General features: G+C 47.0%; 1 protein-coding gene across 7 annotated transcripts in view; it reads right to left on the bottom strand.

Moving 5' to 3' along the window:
* Positions 1 to 17,496, bottom strand: part of LOC139376689 (myocardin related transcription factor Ab) — a 46,290-nt gene that overhangs the window by 17,241 nt on the left and 11,553 nt on the right. For 2 of the 7 annotated variants that reach the window (XM_071119549.1, XM_071119550.1), the window contains exon 1: positions 16,581 to 17,217. The exons of 3 other annotated variants lie outside the window; for them this stretch is intronic. In XM_071119549.1, the coding sequence (XP_070975650.1) occupies positions 16,581 to 16,596 (16 nt within the window). In that variant the 5' untranslated portion in view covers positions 16,597 to 17,217. Of the gene's footprint in view, positions 1 to 4,984; positions 5,722 to 16,580; positions 17,218 to 17,496 lie in introns of those variants that run through there. 2 more of the 7 variants (XM_071119543.1, XM_071119547.1) reach the window with 2 other exon arrangements.

Raw genomic sequence — 17,496 nt, 5'->3', positions numbered from 1 at the left:
TGCTGGTCAAGGGCAGTCAAGTCTGGGGTGAACCAAGGGCTATATCTGTTCTTAGTTCTACATTTTTTGAATGGGGCATGCTTATTTAAGATGGTGAGGAAAGCACTTTTAAAGAGCAACCAGGCATCCCCTACTGACGGGATGAGGTCAATATCCTTCCAGCATACCCGGGCCAGGTCGATTAGAAAGGCCTGCTTGCTGAAGTGTTTTAGGGAGCATTTGACAGTGATGAGGGGGTGGTCATTTGACTGCGGACCCATTACACATGCAGGCAATGAGGCAGTGATCGCTGAGATCCTGGTTGAAGAAGGCAGAGGTGTCTTTAGAGGGCAAGTTGGTCAGGATGATATCTAAGTGGGTGCCCATGGTTACGGATTTAGGGTTGTACCTGGTAGGTTTCTTGATCATTTGTGTGAGATTGAGGGCATCTAGCTTAGATTGTAGGATGGCCGGGGTATTAAGCATGTCCCAGTTTAGGTCACCTAACAGTACGAACTCTGAAGATAGATGGGGGGCAATCAATTCACATATGGTGTCCAGGGCACAGCTGGGGGCTGAATGGGGTCTGTAACAAGTGGCAACGATGAGAGATTTGTTTTTGGAAAGGTGGATTTTTAAAAGTAGAAGCTCGAATTGTTTGGGCACAGACCTGTTCTGAGTCTGGTCACAGCATATCAGGGATTCTGAGTCCCTGCTGTAAGCAACGGAATTCATTTCTCTCTCTGCTCTTGCTGACACACACACAAACGCACTCGAGACTCACGTGTATGTAACATAAACACACTGTTACACACATACACTTGACTCACGTGACTATGCAGGCAGACAAGCACACAGACAATAACACAAACATGTGGAACGTGCCAGCCCAGGGCATGCCACACCACTTGGCACCCACGGGAAGTAAAGAGAAGAGAAGGATCTATTCTGGGAGAGAGTCCCCATCACTTCCTCACATCTCTCCCCCTTTACCCTCTCTCCTAACCTTGCTTCTTTCTTTCTTTCACAGGCTCCCTGAGGCAGGTCATTCTCAATTATTTCTCTCTTCCTCTTTCCCTGGGGAACTTCACATTTAGTATCTCACTATAACCTTACCTCATTCTCTCTCTCGTCATTGCCTTGCCACCCACTCCAAGCCTCCCCCTGCACTATTTCTATCCACAGAACAAGAGATCAGAAACACTATCTGACTGATACCTCACACATCTGATACTCACTGACAGTATTGGTGTTAAGATGACACTGTAAAACGACCCTTGTTTATGGTAAATGTACCTATAAAGCCCATGTGCCTATTAAGTCTACTTCCGTCTGGATTCAAACACAAAATAAATACATGTAATGTTGCAACCAGTGAATCTGGTTGTTATATCCATAACAGTTTTTATTCTAAGCCAATCAAATGTTTTTATTATTCAGTTGACAGTTGTGTAAGTTCAAAGCTGCAGAAAAACATTGGTGTTGAGGCGACCCTCAGATAAACACATTTTCAATATTTTTAGTACCTTCTCAGATAAGTGATCATGCTTTATGTAAAATGATGAGACTAATGTGCTGATATATGCACACGATAGCATATTACTATTTCTTGCCATTTTAAAATATGTATTTTTCATGCTAGCAGTCATGCCTGCTTGTCACAGTCAAACAGTAGCAACATAACTTGGTGAACAACAAGATAGATAGATTACAGGCATTCACAGCTTTTTATGATTGTTTTTCTTATTTTACTGTTAAATGAGCCTTGAATTGTTTTAGATAAGTCAAATTGATAAAAATTGCATTTTTGTTCCTGTTCAAGAAAGCTAATGTAACTGAGCTAAACGACTATCATCCCGAGGCACTCACTTCCGTCATCATGAAGTGCTTTGAGAGACTAGTCAAGGACCATATCACCTCCACCCTACCTGACACCCTAGACCCACTCCAATAGGTCCACAGACGATGCAATCACAAGCACACTGCCCTATCCCTTCTGGACAAGAGGAATACCTATGTAAGAAGGTTGTTCATCGATTACAGCTCAGAATTTAACACCATAGTACCCTCCAAACTCGTCATTAAGCCCTGGGTCTCGACCCCGGCCTGTGCAACTGGGTCCTGGACTTTGACGGGACGCCCCCAGGTGGTGAGGGTAGGAAACAACATCTCCACCCCACTGATCCTCAACACTGGGGCCCCACAAGGGTGCATTCTTCGCCCTCTCCTGTACTCCCTGTTCACCCATGACTGTGTGGCCATTCACGCCTCCAACTCAATCATCAAGTTTGCAGACGACACTACAGTGTGGTAGGCTTGATTACCAACAACGACGAGACGGCCTATAGGGAGGAGGTGAGGGCCCTCGAAGTGTGGCGTCAGGAAAATAACTTCACACTCAACGTCAACAAAACAAAGGAGATGATTGTGGACTTCAGGAAACAGCAGAGGGAGCACCTCCCTATCCACATTGATGGGACAGTCTTGGAGCAGGTGGAGAGATTTAAGTTCCTCGGCGTACACATCAAGGTGTGGTCCACCCACACAGACAGCGTGGTGAAGGCGCAACAGCGCCTCTTCAACCTCAGGAAGCTGAAGAAATTTTTACAGATACACAATTGAGAGCATCCTGTTGGGCTGTATCACCGCCTGGTACGGCAACTGCTCCGCCCACAACCGTAAGGCTCTCCAGAGGGTAGTGAGATCTGCACAACGCATCAGTGGGGGCAAACTGCCTGCCCTCCAGGACACCTACACCACCCGATGTCACAGGAAGGCCAAAAAGATCATCAAGGACAACAACCACCCGAGCCAATGCCTGTTCACCCCGCTATCATCCAGAAGGCAAGGTCAGTACAGGTGCATCAAAGCTGGGACCGAGAGACTGAAAAACAGCTTCCATCTCAAGGCCATCAGACTGTTAAACAGCCATCACTAACATTGAGTGGCTGCTGCCAACATACGGACTCATCTCTAGCCACATTAGTTATAAAACCAATTGATGTAATAAATGTATCACCAGTCATTTTAAACAATGCCACTTTATATAATGTTAACATACCCTACATTACTCATCTCATATGTATATACTGTACACTATACCATCTACTGCATCTTGCCTATGCCGTTCGGCCATCGCTCATCCATATATTTATATGTACATATTCTTATTCCTTTACACTTGTGTGTATAAGGTAGTTGTGAAATTGTTTAGATTACTTGTTAGATATTACTGCATGGTCGGAACTAGAAGCACAAGCATTTCACTCGCATTAACATCTGCTAACCATGTGTATGTGACCAATAACATTTGATTTATCTCAGGTGGGCTTATAGGGTGAAGTAGCACAAAAAGCACTCCCTCTATATAGAATGGAATTGGAAATAAATAAAGTGGTCAATATGATCAATACTAACTATGTATAATATTGGAGTCTATAGTGAATATTTATACCCCAAAACCATTGGTTTCCAAATATTGTATGAGTAGATATTGCTAGTTGGTCCATTTCAACATAAATCACTGTTGTTCCAATTCAGCCCAGTGTGCTTTGAAACACATGGGATAGTGAGTTGATATCCCCAATAGTCAATGAACATGAGGAACTAATTAACAAATTAAGAAGAATAGCAGTACAGCAAATGTGAATCAGCTTTCAGATAATTGGTTCAAAGTTGTGTTATGTTATTTGTGCAAGGCTTCATATCAACAGAATGGCTGCAGTCGTTTTGTTCTTACCCAGCAACAACACACCTGATTCAACTAATCATGTCGTGATTGAAGTGTGATTCGTTGAAATAAAAGGTGTGTACTGGTTGACAAGAACAAAAGCCTAACTTTCACAATGAATAGTAATTATCAGTTTATGTTAATAACTTTGGGGGATATTAATATAATTCTACATAAGAAATGTCAGTTTGTACGTTTTGAAATTCATTCAAATGTATTATTTAATGTATTACTATTTGGAACACCCATGGGCTTAAAAAGGTACATTTGGAACCGATTATTCCCAGTCCGGAAACATTTGATCAAATATTGTTATGCCTTATTAATAAATGCTGTAAATAAAGTCATACAACTTCACAAGATTAAGCTTTCATTTTATCTCCACTCTTCTTACAAAAATTTGGGCAGTATATGTTAGAAAAGTCTAAACTTAGATTTTGGTGACAAACTGGCATAGATAACAGTACCCTTCAGTTCAGACCTACACCGATCCAAATACTAGCCCACATCTTTCCATGTCTTCATGACCACTGAAAGTAACAGACACAGTTACAACTTCCACCATGTAACCTTCACCAACAAGATCCCTCTGGATCTGCAGCGGTCATATAGGAAGTAGGGCTATTTATTAGAATATTGGGACAAAGCCCAACTCTGGAGAGCGAGAGAAAAACAGAGTGCAGAGAGAAGATAGAACGCAGAGAGAGAAAAGAAGCGGGAGGTGGGCCAACTGCTGGCCAACTTGGGCTAATCCCAGTGTGCTCATGTGTCATTAGGTCTAATAAATATGTCTGCTGACTGCCACTGTCCCCAAAGGGCCCCAGACCTGGCACAGTACCGCCCACACCTGCTGTGCACACACACACGTCAACCTACAAGTCTCCCTTATAAACTCGCAGGCGCACACAGCAGCCTAACACTTGGCATGGCCTTTGGAACACGTCTATTTGCAAAGCACGCGGTAATGATCCAGTGAGCTCATCATTTGGACGTTAGCTTAACCATTACATAATACAACCAGGGAGTTTCAGACAAACAGACATGAGGAATGACCAATGAACAGCTTATTACAGTTCATCAAATGCATCAATAAGAACGGAGCAGGAAGAGGACGTATCAAAAGCTTGACAGAAGTCCTGTCACCATACAGAATCAAACCCAAAGTTGGCTAGACCATAAACTAGTAAATTATAAAATCGAGGGCTAGGCTCCATCTAAAACACAAATCAGATCAGTTTTTCCCCTCTCCACTGGGTGTCTTCTAACCCCACCCACCTTCTTTGAGGCTGTGATAGGCATGTCTCTCATAATCCATCAAGTCCTGCTTGTCCAGCTCTTCCCCCATTGGAGGAGAGTCCAAGGGGGCGAGATCAAAGGACAGGAAGTGGTTGGTGTCCAGCATGATCATTTAGACTTGCTATTAATTATCTTTGTAAAAAAATATATTTTCATATAGCGGTGTCGTCGTTCAAGTCTTGAATAGATGCTGATATAGCGGTGGCCAAACTACGGAGTGGGAGGCAGTCGATGGGTCTCTAAAAAGAGGTCTCGCCTGCAATAGACGACATCCAAGAACGTATTGGTTTTCCTCTCACTAAGGTCGAGGCAGGGAGAAGATGTTAGTCTTATTCATTGCGTGTCCAGATGACTTCTGACTGTGCTTGTCAAAGGTTGATTAAGAAAAAGTAGCTTGAAATTCCTTTCAAAAGAGGGGATGTGATTTGACTCAAGAAAACTTGCCGTCTTCTGTCTTCCTGGTCAGAAAATCTATTTTCTTCTCTTTCTCTCTGTCCTTCCCTCGTTTTCTCTTGTCGTGACAGTCAGATAGGAACGATAGAGCTGCTCTACTAAGGTGTCCAATGAGATGGTGGAAATCCACAGGGTAAAGCCAAAGATGAAAAAGAGAGAGGGAGGAGAGAAAAAGGAGGGCAGCAGCAGGGACGAGAGCCCAGAGAGAGTGAGAGACTGCTCTGGTTGGAGCTCCACACACACACATACACACACACACACACGGTGGGGTTGGTGATAGAGTTCTCCTGCTCAGCTGTTGCCATTCATTCATGTCTCTGCCCACATACCTTCCCGCTCCACAGCTCAACCTACAGACCCAGCCTCCCCCCAGAGAAAAGGGATTTGTTGATAAACAACAAAAAACATTTAACTCCACACATGTTATACTGATGACATACTTGAGACACATTTAAAGAAAACATTGGTAATTGTGTCAACGGTTTTGATAAGTCATCATTCATGGTTAAATGCAGGAAACGTTATCAGTGACGGCAATAACAATGACCTCGAAGTACAACCGGTTTTAGATTTCTCTCAGTACTGTACTTGTTATTCTTTAATGGAACATATTGATACACTGAGTATCTATGGCCCTTCAGGAGATTTGCAACCTTTATCTAGTAGAACAACTGCAATAGAATACATCATGCAACTCTAGTGAGCAGCGGCAGGCAACTCCTCTAGTGAGCAGCGGCAGGCAACTCCTCTAGTGAGCAGCGGCAGGCAACTCCTCTAGTGAGCAGCGGCAGGCAACTCCTCTAGTGAGCAGCGGGCAGGCAACTCCTCTAGTGAGCAGCGGCAGGCAACTCCTCTAGTGAGCAGCGGCAGGCAACTCCTCTAGTGAGCAGCGGGCAGGCAACTCCTCTAGTGAGCAGCGGGCAGGCAACTCCTCTAGTGAGCAGCGGGCAGGCAACTCCTCTAGTGAGCAGCGGCAGGCAACTCCTCTAGTGAGCAGCGGGCAGGCAACTCCTCTAGTGAGCAGCGGGCAGGCAACTCCTCTAGTGAGCAGCGGGCAGGCAACTCCTCTAGTGAGCAGCGGGCAGGCAACTCCTCTAGTGAGCAGCGGGCAGGCAACTCCTCTAGTGAGCAGCGGCAGGCAACTCCTCTAGTGAGCAGCGGGCAGGCAACTCCTCTAGTGAGCAGCGGGCAGGCAACTCCTCTAGTGAGCAGCGGGCAGGCAACTCCTCTAGTGAGCTGCGGGCAGGCAACTCCTCTAGTGAGCAGCGGGCAGGCAACTCCTCTAGTGAGCAGCGGCAGGCAACTCCTCTAGTGAGCTGCGGGCAGGCAACTCCTCTAGTGAGCAGCGGGCAGGCAACTCCTCTAGTGAGCAGCGGGCAGGCAACTCCTCTAGTGAGCAGCGGGCAGGCAACTCCTCTAGTGAGCAGCGGGCAGGCAACTCCTCTAGTGAGCTGCGGGCAGGCAACTCCTCTAGTGAGCAGCGGGCAGGCAACTCCTCTAGTGAGCAGCGGCAGGCAACTCCTCTAGTGAGCAGCGGGCAGGCAACTCCTCTAGTGAGCAGCGGGCAGGCAACTCCTCTAGTGAGCAGCGGGCAGGCAACTCCTCTAGTGAGCAGCGGCAGGCAACTCCTCTAGTGAGCAGCGGGCAGGCAACTCCTCTAGTGAGCAGCGGGCAGGCAACTCCTCTAGTGAGCAGCGGCAGGCAACTCCTCTAGTGAGCAGCGGGCAGGCAACTCCTCTAGTGAGCAGCGGGCAGGCAACTCCTCTAGTGAGCAGCGGGCAGGCAACTCCTCTAGTGAGCAGCGGGCAGGCAACTCCTCTAGTGAGCAGCGGGCAGGCAACTCCTCTAGTGAGCAGCGGGCAGGCAACTCCTCTAGTGAGCAGCGGCAGGCAACTCCTCTAGTGAGCAGCGGCAGGCAACTCCTCTAGTGAGCAGCGGGCAGGCAACTCCTCTAGTGAGCAGCGGGCAGGCAACTCCTCTAGTGAGCAGCGGGCAGGCAACTCCTCTAGTGAGCAGCGGCAGGCAACTCCTCTAGTGAGCAGCGGCAGGCAACTCCTCTAGTGAGCAGCGGCAGGCAACTCCTCTAGTGAGCAGCGGGCAGGCAACTCCTCTAGTGAGCAGCGGGCAGGCAACTCCTCTAGTGAGCAGCGGGCAGGCAACTCCTCTAGTGAGCAGCGGGCAGGCAACTCCTCTAGTGAGCAGCGGGCAGGCAACTCCTCTAGTGAGCAGCGGGCAGGCAACTCCTCTAGTGAGCAGCGGCAGGCAACTCCTCTAGTGAGCAGCGGGCAGGCAACTCCTCTAGTGAGCAGCGGGCAGGCAACTCCTCTAGTGAGCAGCGGGCAGGCAACTCCTCTAGTGAGCAGCGGGCAGGCAACTCCTCTAGTGAGCAGCGGCAGGCAACTCCTCTAGTGAGCAGCGGGCAGGCAACTCCTCTAGTGAGCAGCGGGCAGGCAACTCCTCTAGTGAGCAGCGGGCAGGCAACTCCTCTAGTGAGCAGCGGGCAGGCAACTACTCTAGTGAGCAGCGGGCAGGCAACTCCTCTAGTGAGCAGCGGGCAGGCAACTCCTCTAGTGAGCAGCGGGCAGGCAACTCCTCTAGTGAGCAGCGGGCAGGCAACTCCTCTAGTGAGCAGCGGGCAGGCAACTCCTCTAGTGAGCAGCGGGCAGGCAACTCCTCTAGTGAGCAGCGGGCAGGCAACTCCTCTAGTGAGCAGCGGCAGGCAACTCCTCTAGTGAGCAGCGGCAGGCAACTCCTCTAGTGAGCAGCGGGCAGGCAACTCCTCTAGTGAGCAGCGGGCAGGCAACTCCTCTAGTGAGCAGCGGGCAGGCAACTCCTCTAGTGAGCTGCGGGCAGGCAACTCCTCTAGTGAGCAGCGGGCAGGCAACTCCTCTAGTGAGCAGCGGGCAGGCAACTCCTCTAGTGAGCAGCGGGCAGGCAACTCCTCTAGTGAGCAGCGGGCAGGCAACTCCTCTAGTGAGCAGCGGGCAGGCAACTCCTCTAGTGAGCAGCGGGCAGGCAACTCCTCTAGTGAGCTGCAGGCAGGCAACTCCTCTAGTGAGCAGCGGCAGGCAACTCCTCTAGTGAGCAGCGGCAGGCAACTCCTCTAGTGAGCAGCGGGCAGGCAACTCCTCTAGTGAGCAGCGGCAGGCAACTCCTCTAGTGAGCTGCGGGCAGGCAACTCCTCTAGTGAGCTGCGGGCAGGCAACTCCTCTAGTGAGCAGCGGCAGGCAACTCCTCTAGTGAGCTGCGGCAGGCAACTCTTCTAGTGAGCAGCGGCAGGCAACTCCTCTAGTGAGCAGCGGCAGGCAACCCCTCTAGTGAGCTGCGGCAGGCAACCCCTTTAGTGAGCCGCGGCAGGCAACTCCTACATCACATGCTGTAACACAGTGACAGAGATTATCACAGAATCTACCTTTCAATCTTGACAATGCAGGTTACAGTCAAAGCTACTGCATTTGGGGCGACACGTTCTGTTCACAACCTGAACGCATGCAAAGCTTTTCTGTCCTGTCTGTGGCTGCTCCAGAATGTTGCCGAGATCCCCCCAACACTCCAACCCCCCCCCCCCCCCCCCTTCTCCCCCGCTCTCTGTGTTTTAAATAGTAGGGACAGCTGGCCATAGGGGGCTATATTCAGCTCAGTATCACCTGTGTGGCTGCTGGGTAGAGTTACTTACAGACACCCACACACTAACACACAATCATTTCAACTTCCAAGGCCGGTGGGTTTATCCAGCGTGTACCCATAGGTTCGCCCCTCGCTGACTAACAGTTCTCATTCAAATACATGGACAGACTTGGATTCATTTTTAGGCTGCTGACGTCTTTGTGTGTAGGTCTTATGATCAGGCCCCGGTGGACAGACTGTCCATAGAGAACAGAGCACCACCTTGACCAAACACACTTCACAGGAAGCAGTGTGAAAAACGGGACCAAAGTCCACCTAGCTTTAGCCTACAACTTCACAGTATGGAAGAGAGAAAAAAATCATTATAAATTATATATATATATAAATAATATATTTATTTAACCAGGCAAATTCGTATTTACAACGATGGCCTACCTTCGAGAGATAGGACTGACAGACTCCTCCAAAGACACTGAGTAATACATGATCTGTCCTGACTATCGTTATCACCATTATCACTGTACTGTTATTATCACAGCTATCTCCTCAGAGACGAAAGGTAGTGTTGTAGTAAAGGTTTATGGTTTTAGGAGCAGCCCAGCCAAATGTGTGGGTGGTGACAGCAGGGCTGTTGCCCAAGGTTTTATGGTACCTGGGTTTGAGGGTTAGGTTAGATTTTTAGGGTTAGATTGTCTGAGGCGTTCACAGTCATTCTGCCATCAACTTCCATTCAGTTCATTAGAAGCCAACTGAGATATAGTCTTGAGAGTCGTAGTTTGAAGCCTCACACTAGGGCCGATTGAAGAGATTCCATAAGGCCTAGTGTTTCCCACCTTCTCCTACCATAATATTAGGCAGGGCGGGGCCCCCCGCTAAGCATATTTTAGCCATTAAGAATGCGATCATATCCAGCGCATTCAACTAAGGCAGGCAAAAAATATAAAAATAAAACACATAACACCATCATCGCAAGTGAAACCCTTTTCCGTGTTGATACAGCAGAATACAGTATTCTTATGGAGTTCTAATTCAATGCTCAGAGACATCCAGGGTAAGTCGGTCTACCCAGGCACTGACTCCTCCACACGAAGGTCACCTTGCTGGGTCGCCCTGCCCCAGTCCTGGAGAGAAGGCTGTAACGCCTGGGTAGACACACAGCCAGACTGATAACCTCCCACAACCCAGCCTCCTTTCCCTCCTTACACTTCTCTGCGTGTGTGTGTGTGTGTGTGCCAGCTCTAGTATGGGTGGGATAGCTAGAACCATGTCAGGCGGTACAGGCAAGTTAGCTGAAAACAAACTATAGTTCTCTCTGTTCACTCCCTCAGTCAGTCAGTCTCTTTATCCTTCACTAAACGGACTGGATCTCAAAAACACTGTGGCTGAAGCACTGGAGACGATATCTACCAGGTGTATAGTAAAAATCCAGTCCCATGTGAGCAACAACAACACACATCTTAAATTAGGGTAGTAAACCAACCACAGATCGGCCAAAGCACAGAGGCACGCCCAGTCCCATTGATTTCAGTCCTAACAGATGAGGGGGATTGTATGTGGTTAGGCAGGCCTGACAGACTCAAACAAAGACCCTGGCTGTGGGTTCATTCCCTGTTAGGGGGGTAAGGTGGTATTATATCTGAGGAAGTCTGTTCACCCGAGTGGTAACAGAAACAGTGGGCTATTTCACAAGGTAGGCAAAGTATGTAAATAGAAGGGTTTGATTGTGTGATAGTAAGCAGACATTAAAAAAGTGTCAACACTGTTTACTCCTCAACACAACACGCCTCACTATTCAGCAGAGTGGGTAAGAGAGGAAAGGACACAAGACAGCAGGGTAGACAGACACACAGACACTCAGGCAGTGGGGTAGACAGACAGAGACAAACACTGAGGGGGAGACAAAGAAAGTCAGCAGGAAAAAAAGAGGGAGAAGGACATTTTATTTAACGTTTATTGAACTAGGCAAGAACAAATTCTTATTTCTTATACAACGACGCTGGGCCAATTGTGTGCCGCCCTATGGGACTCCCAATCCCGGCAGGATGTGATACAGCCTGGAATCGAACCAGGGTCTGTAGTGACGCCTCTAGCACTGAGATGCAGGGCCTTAGACCGCTGCGCCACTCGGGAGCCCCCTAAACAGCTACAGAAGGTAAGGTTACCCAATTCAGGGCTGCTGTTAGCATTTGTTAATATGGTGCAGCAGAGCACGAGGGAGGGAGGGACGGAGGGGAGGCAAGAGAGAAAGAAAGGGAGAGTAGAGTGAGAGGGAGGGAGGGAGTTCCTTTTCCAGGCACTACATTTCTGGATGAACATCTGAGATTACTTTACTCTGCAGCCCATAACTCCCTAGTTCACTTCACAGAAAACAGATTCCATATCCTTCCCCTCATGGAAACAGTCCACCCCCTAAAGCACCAGCAGGCGTGCAGTCTGGAACATGGAACTTGTTACATGTGGCGTAGAAGAGACAAGAATAGTTTGATTCATTCAGAAAGAAAAGGAGGATTCGTGTGAAAAGAAAACTGCTGTGTCAAACAGAGAACAGCAAAGTGAGATTCATTTTGTGGTGGTTACTTCAAAATTTTGGATCAAATTACTCAACTGCAAGAGTTATTTATGTCTCTTTTAAGTCATGTCTTCCTCAAAATATGCCCATCCCCTCTGTGGTTAAACAGATGGATTCTTCCTCACCTCCTTTCCTTGTAGCAGAGGCCCCTCTGTGTTGGTCCAGCAACAATGGGAAGACTTTACACACTGTGATTGATGTCAGTGGAGGCTGCTGAGGGGAGGATGGCTCATAATAAAGGCTGAAACAGATAGCATCCAACACAAGCCCGTTCTCCCCAACATATAAAGCTAAATTGACCTTAACCTATCAGTGCGATGGGGAAACAATCTAACTGATATACAGGAGACCTAACCTCATTCCTCCAATGTGTTCAGTGCACCAGACAAGGCAAAGTACCAACCTTACAGGCTCACCAACAATAGATCCCACTAACTGTATATCAAGCTAACACAACACATAAGAGCCTACAATAATAAACCAGTAAGTTAAACTTGTGGCAACGGCCAAGTTATCATAAAGGTCTGTATCCAGTTACATCATCAGAACCAACCTGAAGTGCAAACAGGCGTGTCAGTCAGTTTTTAATGGTGAGAGATTGTGCACATTGATCATGTGAAAGCAGTGACAGACTAACAGATAAGATACAACTACTTTTTAGTAGAATGAAAGTCTACAGAGGACAGGCCCTGGTACGGTTTACACCTCTCGGTTATCAGCACAATTCATTTCCTTCAGGATGACTCATAATAACAAACCAATGTCCACAATGACCTCTCAGTCAGAGATTAATGAACTAGAACGTTTAGGACAGTGTTTACTATGAATCACTAGGTAAAGTCTATTCTATACAGACAGACACATCATTTGTGTAAAGATAATAGGAGTGTGAGAAATCAAAGAGTTTCCAAGTGAAAATAGACACTGCATTGTATGTGTGATATGTTTATAAATGTGTGAATATTTATGAATGTGTATGCTGAAAGTTGATCTACAGTACCAGTCAATGTGGGAAGTCCTTCAAGACTGTTGTAAAATCATTCCAGGTGAAGTTGGTTGAGAGAATGCCAACAGTTTGCAAAGCTGTCATCAAGGCAAAAGGTGGCTACTTTGAAGAATCTCAAGTATAAAATATTTTGATTTGTTTAACACTTTCTTGGTTACTACATGATTCCATGTGTTATTTCATCATTTTGATGTCTTCACTATTATTCCACAATGTAGAAAATAGTAAAAATAAAGAAAACGCCTGGAATGAGGACTGTATGTATGTGTACATTGTAATGTGTGTTTGTGCATCTTTCCACTGTTGTTCCACAGCTGTTGCAAAGAGCAACAGGCTGCGGAGATTGTTCAGTTATGCTCAGAGTTTTTATTACTGAATGACTATTGGATAACAAATAGAAGCTGTAATTACGTAACTGCACTGTGTGATGGTGATGGCACTGTGATATGTGCCATCAGTCAGTGCATGTGAGTTCCTGTCTATTTCTCAACAGTAACAAGCCTTGTGTTGGCTTGGTGTGTGCGTGCGTGTGAGTATTTTGTAAGAGTATGTACAGTGTATTCGGGAAGTATTCAGGCCCCTTCCCTTTTTCCACTTTGTTACGTTACAGCCTTGTTCTAAAATGGATGAAATATTTTTGTCCCCTTATCAATCTACACAAAATACCCCATAATGACAAAGCAAAAATGTGTAGTTTGTTTGACATGTTATTTTTTTTAAAGAAAAAAACAGAAATACCTTATTTTCATAAGTACTCAGACCCTTTGCTATGAGACTCGATATTGAGCTGAGGTGCATCCTGTTTCCATTGATCATCTTTGAGATGTTTCTACAACTTGATTGGAGTCCACCTGTGTTAAATTAAATTGATGATTGGACATGATTTGGAAAGGCACACACCTGTCTATATAAGGTCCCACAGTTGACAGTGCAAAAACCAAGCTTTGAGGTTGAACAAATTGTCAATAGAGCTCCGAGACGGGATTGTGTCGAGGCACAGATCTGGGGAAGGGTACCAAAAGATGTCTGCAGCATTGAAGGTCCAAGAACACATTGGCCTCCATTCTTAAATGGTAGAAGTTTGGAACCCCTAAGACTCTTCCTAGTGCTGGCCGTCCGGCCAAACTGAGCAATCGGGGGAGAAGGGCCTTGGTTAGGGAGGTGACTAAGAACCAGATGGTCACTCTGACAGAGCTCTAGAGGTCCTCTGTGGATATGGGCGAATCTTCCAGAAGGACAACCATCTCTGCAGCACTCCACCAATCAGGCCTTTATGGTTGAGTGGCCAGACGGAAGCAACTCCTCAGAAAAAGGCACATGACAGCCTGCTTGGAATTTACCAAAAGGCACCTAAAGGAATCTCAGAACATGAGAAACAAGATTCTCTGGTCTGATGAAACCAAGATTGAACTCATTGGCCTGAATGGCAAGCGTCCCATCTGGAGGAAACCTGGCACCATCCCTACGGCGAAGCATGATGATGGTAGGATCATGCTGTGAGGATTTTTCAGCGGCAGGATGAAGTCCTGAGCACTCTGGAGCAGGTTTTCAGACTTTGGTGAAGGTTCACACAGCCAAGACAACGCATTAGTGGCTTCGGAACAAGTCTCTGAATGTCCTTGAGTGGCCCAGCCAGAGCCCGGACTTGAACCTGATCGAACATCTCTGGAGAGACTTGAAAATAGATGTGAAGCGACACTCACCATCCAACCTGACAGAGCTTCAGAGGATCTGCAGAGAAGAATGGGAGAAACACCCCAAATACAGTTGTGCCAAGATTGTAGCGTCATACCCAAGAAGACTAAGGGCTGTAATCGCTGCCAAAGGAGCTTCAACAAAGTACTGAGTAAAGGGGCTGAATACATTTTTTTCTCCTTTTTTCCTCCCCTAAAAACCTGTTTTAGCTTTGTCATTATGGGGTATTGTGTGTAGATTGATGAGGGGAAAAAACTATTTAATCAATTTTAGAATAAGGCTGTAACGTAACGAAATGTGGAAAAAGGGAAGGGGTCTGAATACTTCCCGAATGCACTGTATATGTGTTTTGACTGCATTGTATTTATGTAAATGAGCCAATAAGAGAGCCAAAAATACAATCGCTACAAGGACGGAGAGATCCGAGACAAACAGAGGGAAAGGGGGGAGGGAAGAGGGAAAAGAGGGGGGCAAATAGAAGTGTGTGTGCTGCTGTAACTGAGTGAATGTCACAGACAGCTGTGTGTCTCACCCACATTAGCTAAGCAGGGACAGGGAGGCCCCTTTAGCCCCTTTTTCCTCTCCTCCTTCCTCAACCTTTTCCAGCTCTCCTGTCCCCGTTTTGTTCTTCTCTCCTCCTTTCCCCTCTCCCTCTGCTCAGGGCCAGTGAGAGCGTGCTGGAGCCTCTACAGTATGCTGGGCTGGCTGACTGCTGGCACTCTTCCCTCCCTGTTACATAAACTCAACCACACAGCTCCTCTACAGCCTACCACTGCTGCTAGAAAGCGCCACAGCTTACAGGCCGCCTCCGCTCACACTGTACCCACACTAAGGGCAGCAGGAGAGGGGGACAGAATATGGGAGTGGGACATCTAGGGTACTTTCCAAGTTTCCATACAATGTGTGGTTTTGTGTACATTTACGTCATTATTTATGTAGCCGGAATGCTACTAATGAAAACTTAACTTTTTCCTATGTAAAGGAATATTCTAAATCGGCAGGCAGGCTAAGGATCTATATTCTTCAAATAAATATTGTACCTCTAACCATGAAAAATCACTAGGTTTGTACTGCATGGGGAGAAGAGGTGTTGATTTGACAGAATGTATTCCGAATGAACACATGACTATTTCCCCCATTGGCTCCAGGCTCTCTGTCATTGCTCTAGTAGTCTAGTTTAGACAAATCAGAGCCACATCTTTAGCCATGCATTAACATACCCCACCGTGCTTTGTTGCCAGGTGTGGGGGTTGGTGGTGGTCTGGGAAGTAGCAGAGGTGAAGTCTCAAGTCTCTCCTATTCCTTACTGACAGACAGATAGACATGACTGATGACCAGCCCTGCCAACACTGGAGCCAGCCTGTTTAACATGACAAGCACTCAGCTGGGCTGGGCTCCACAACACAACACCCAGGACAATCACAGCGAGTCAATCAACCTCTCTGGGGGTTGCAGGTCTAGCGCTGTGCTTTGCTCCAAACAGCTGATCTGAGAGCAACTCTTCCAATCCCCCCAAAAAGCTGAGAAAACAGGACAGTGTCCCAAATCTCTCTTGATGGAGTGGGAGTCATAACAGCCAAGCCAGCTGCTTTCAATGAGGCGCTGTCGTCTCAGAGAGAACAGTCAAAGTCATCACCCCCACCAACCTTCCACCCCAGCTCACCCCACCCCAGCCTTCCCTGTTAGCAGGAATACCCTCCAGGGCACCCCAGCCTTCCCATATCTGCCACTGAGCCAAGAATTAAAATAATACAAAAAAGAGCCACTACTTTTACAGCGTGATCTTTCAACGGGGGGAGACAGTTGTTAGGTAACTTGCAGGCACACATGACAGAGTTTCATTAATTTATTCACAGCCCTTTCATTCCCACAGAAACAGAAATAAATGTAATGAATATACATCATAATAATCGTATAATAGCTTCAGAATATGTTTTAAAACCATGCTAATGCTGGCGGGCTGGGAATGACAGAATGATTAGTTATTTTTCTTTGTTCAATTGGCCTTGAGATTAAAGAGCGGCTGTGAAACCTGAACACAGAGCAATAAGTACTTCACAAGGCGGAGAGCCTGGCCATTGAACAATAACACTCTTTTAAAGTTACACTGCCGCTATGACATTACACACACACGTACACTTGACCTACTGGTACAGATATACTGACAGCTGAGCGACAACACCCACAGCTGAAATAAACAAATACTCGTCAAAAAGACACTTTACCTGAGTGTATGGCCATATCCCTATTCACTAGAAGGATAAAGTACAACCTTCCTCCAAGTTTAGCGATCCATACTCATAAGAGAACAGCAGGAGAGGCTACTGGCAGAGTTGCGTTTCCAAGACCAAAAAAGTTTTCCACGGCAGTCCCGGCACCCCTCCCTGTAGAATAAATTCTCCACGAGAACTACAAACAACACGGCGTGTTTGTGAGTGTGTGTGTAGCCCACTTCTTCTAACACTGGCTACAGCCAATCCCTGCCTGCTCAATCCCTGCCTGTTGTACCTGTCTGCGAGTGTGTGCACGCCCTGACAGAAAGGGTGTGTGTTTGAGGCAGTCAGTTTTTCTTCTTCTTCCTCATTGCTCCTTGGATTCCATCCAAGTCCAGGCCCAAGTTCCTAACCTCTCTGGGGCGACACCTACTTTTTCCCCACTAGGTGCCATTTTTTTTCTCTTTAGAAAGGCAGGCAAGCTGCAGGCAGAATGTCACTGCTGTTGTTGCTCGGGCAGAATAAGTAAAAGTCCAGGAGAAAACATGGGGGAAACACTGGTGCCTGCCGATCTGCATTCCAGATCACCTTTTGGCCTCAAATATTATCACTACTGCCCTCCATTCTCTCGCTCTTCCTGTTTTCCTCTGTCTGCATCGTTCCTTCCTTCTCTATATCCTACAGAATTATGCAATTTCGTCTTTCGGATGACTTCCCCCTTTTCCTCCCCCACTCTCTTCCTCCAATATTTATACATCCCCCCTCTATTGAAAACCACCCTACACCTCCAAGTTGTAAATGACCTCAAAAGGCATTATTGCACCATGTTCTCATACTCTCTCCACAAAGTTCTAGTGGATTAGAAAACGTCGCTATCGCCCTTCTCACTCAGGGCCACGTTATCATAAAGAAAAGGGCTAATGTTAAT

This window comes from Oncorhynchus clarkii, chromosome 20, assembly GCF_045791955.1.
Source record: "Oncorhynchus clarkii lewisi isolate Uvic-CL-2024 chromosome 20, UVic_Ocla_1.0, whole genome shotgun sequence".
NCBI lineage: Eukaryota > Metazoa > Chordata > Actinopteri > Salmoniformes > Salmonidae > Oncorhynchus > Oncorhynchus clarkii.
The sequence above is the reverse complement of the archived record's forward strand: the minus strand, read 5'-3'. Positions and strand labels throughout refer to the sequence as shown.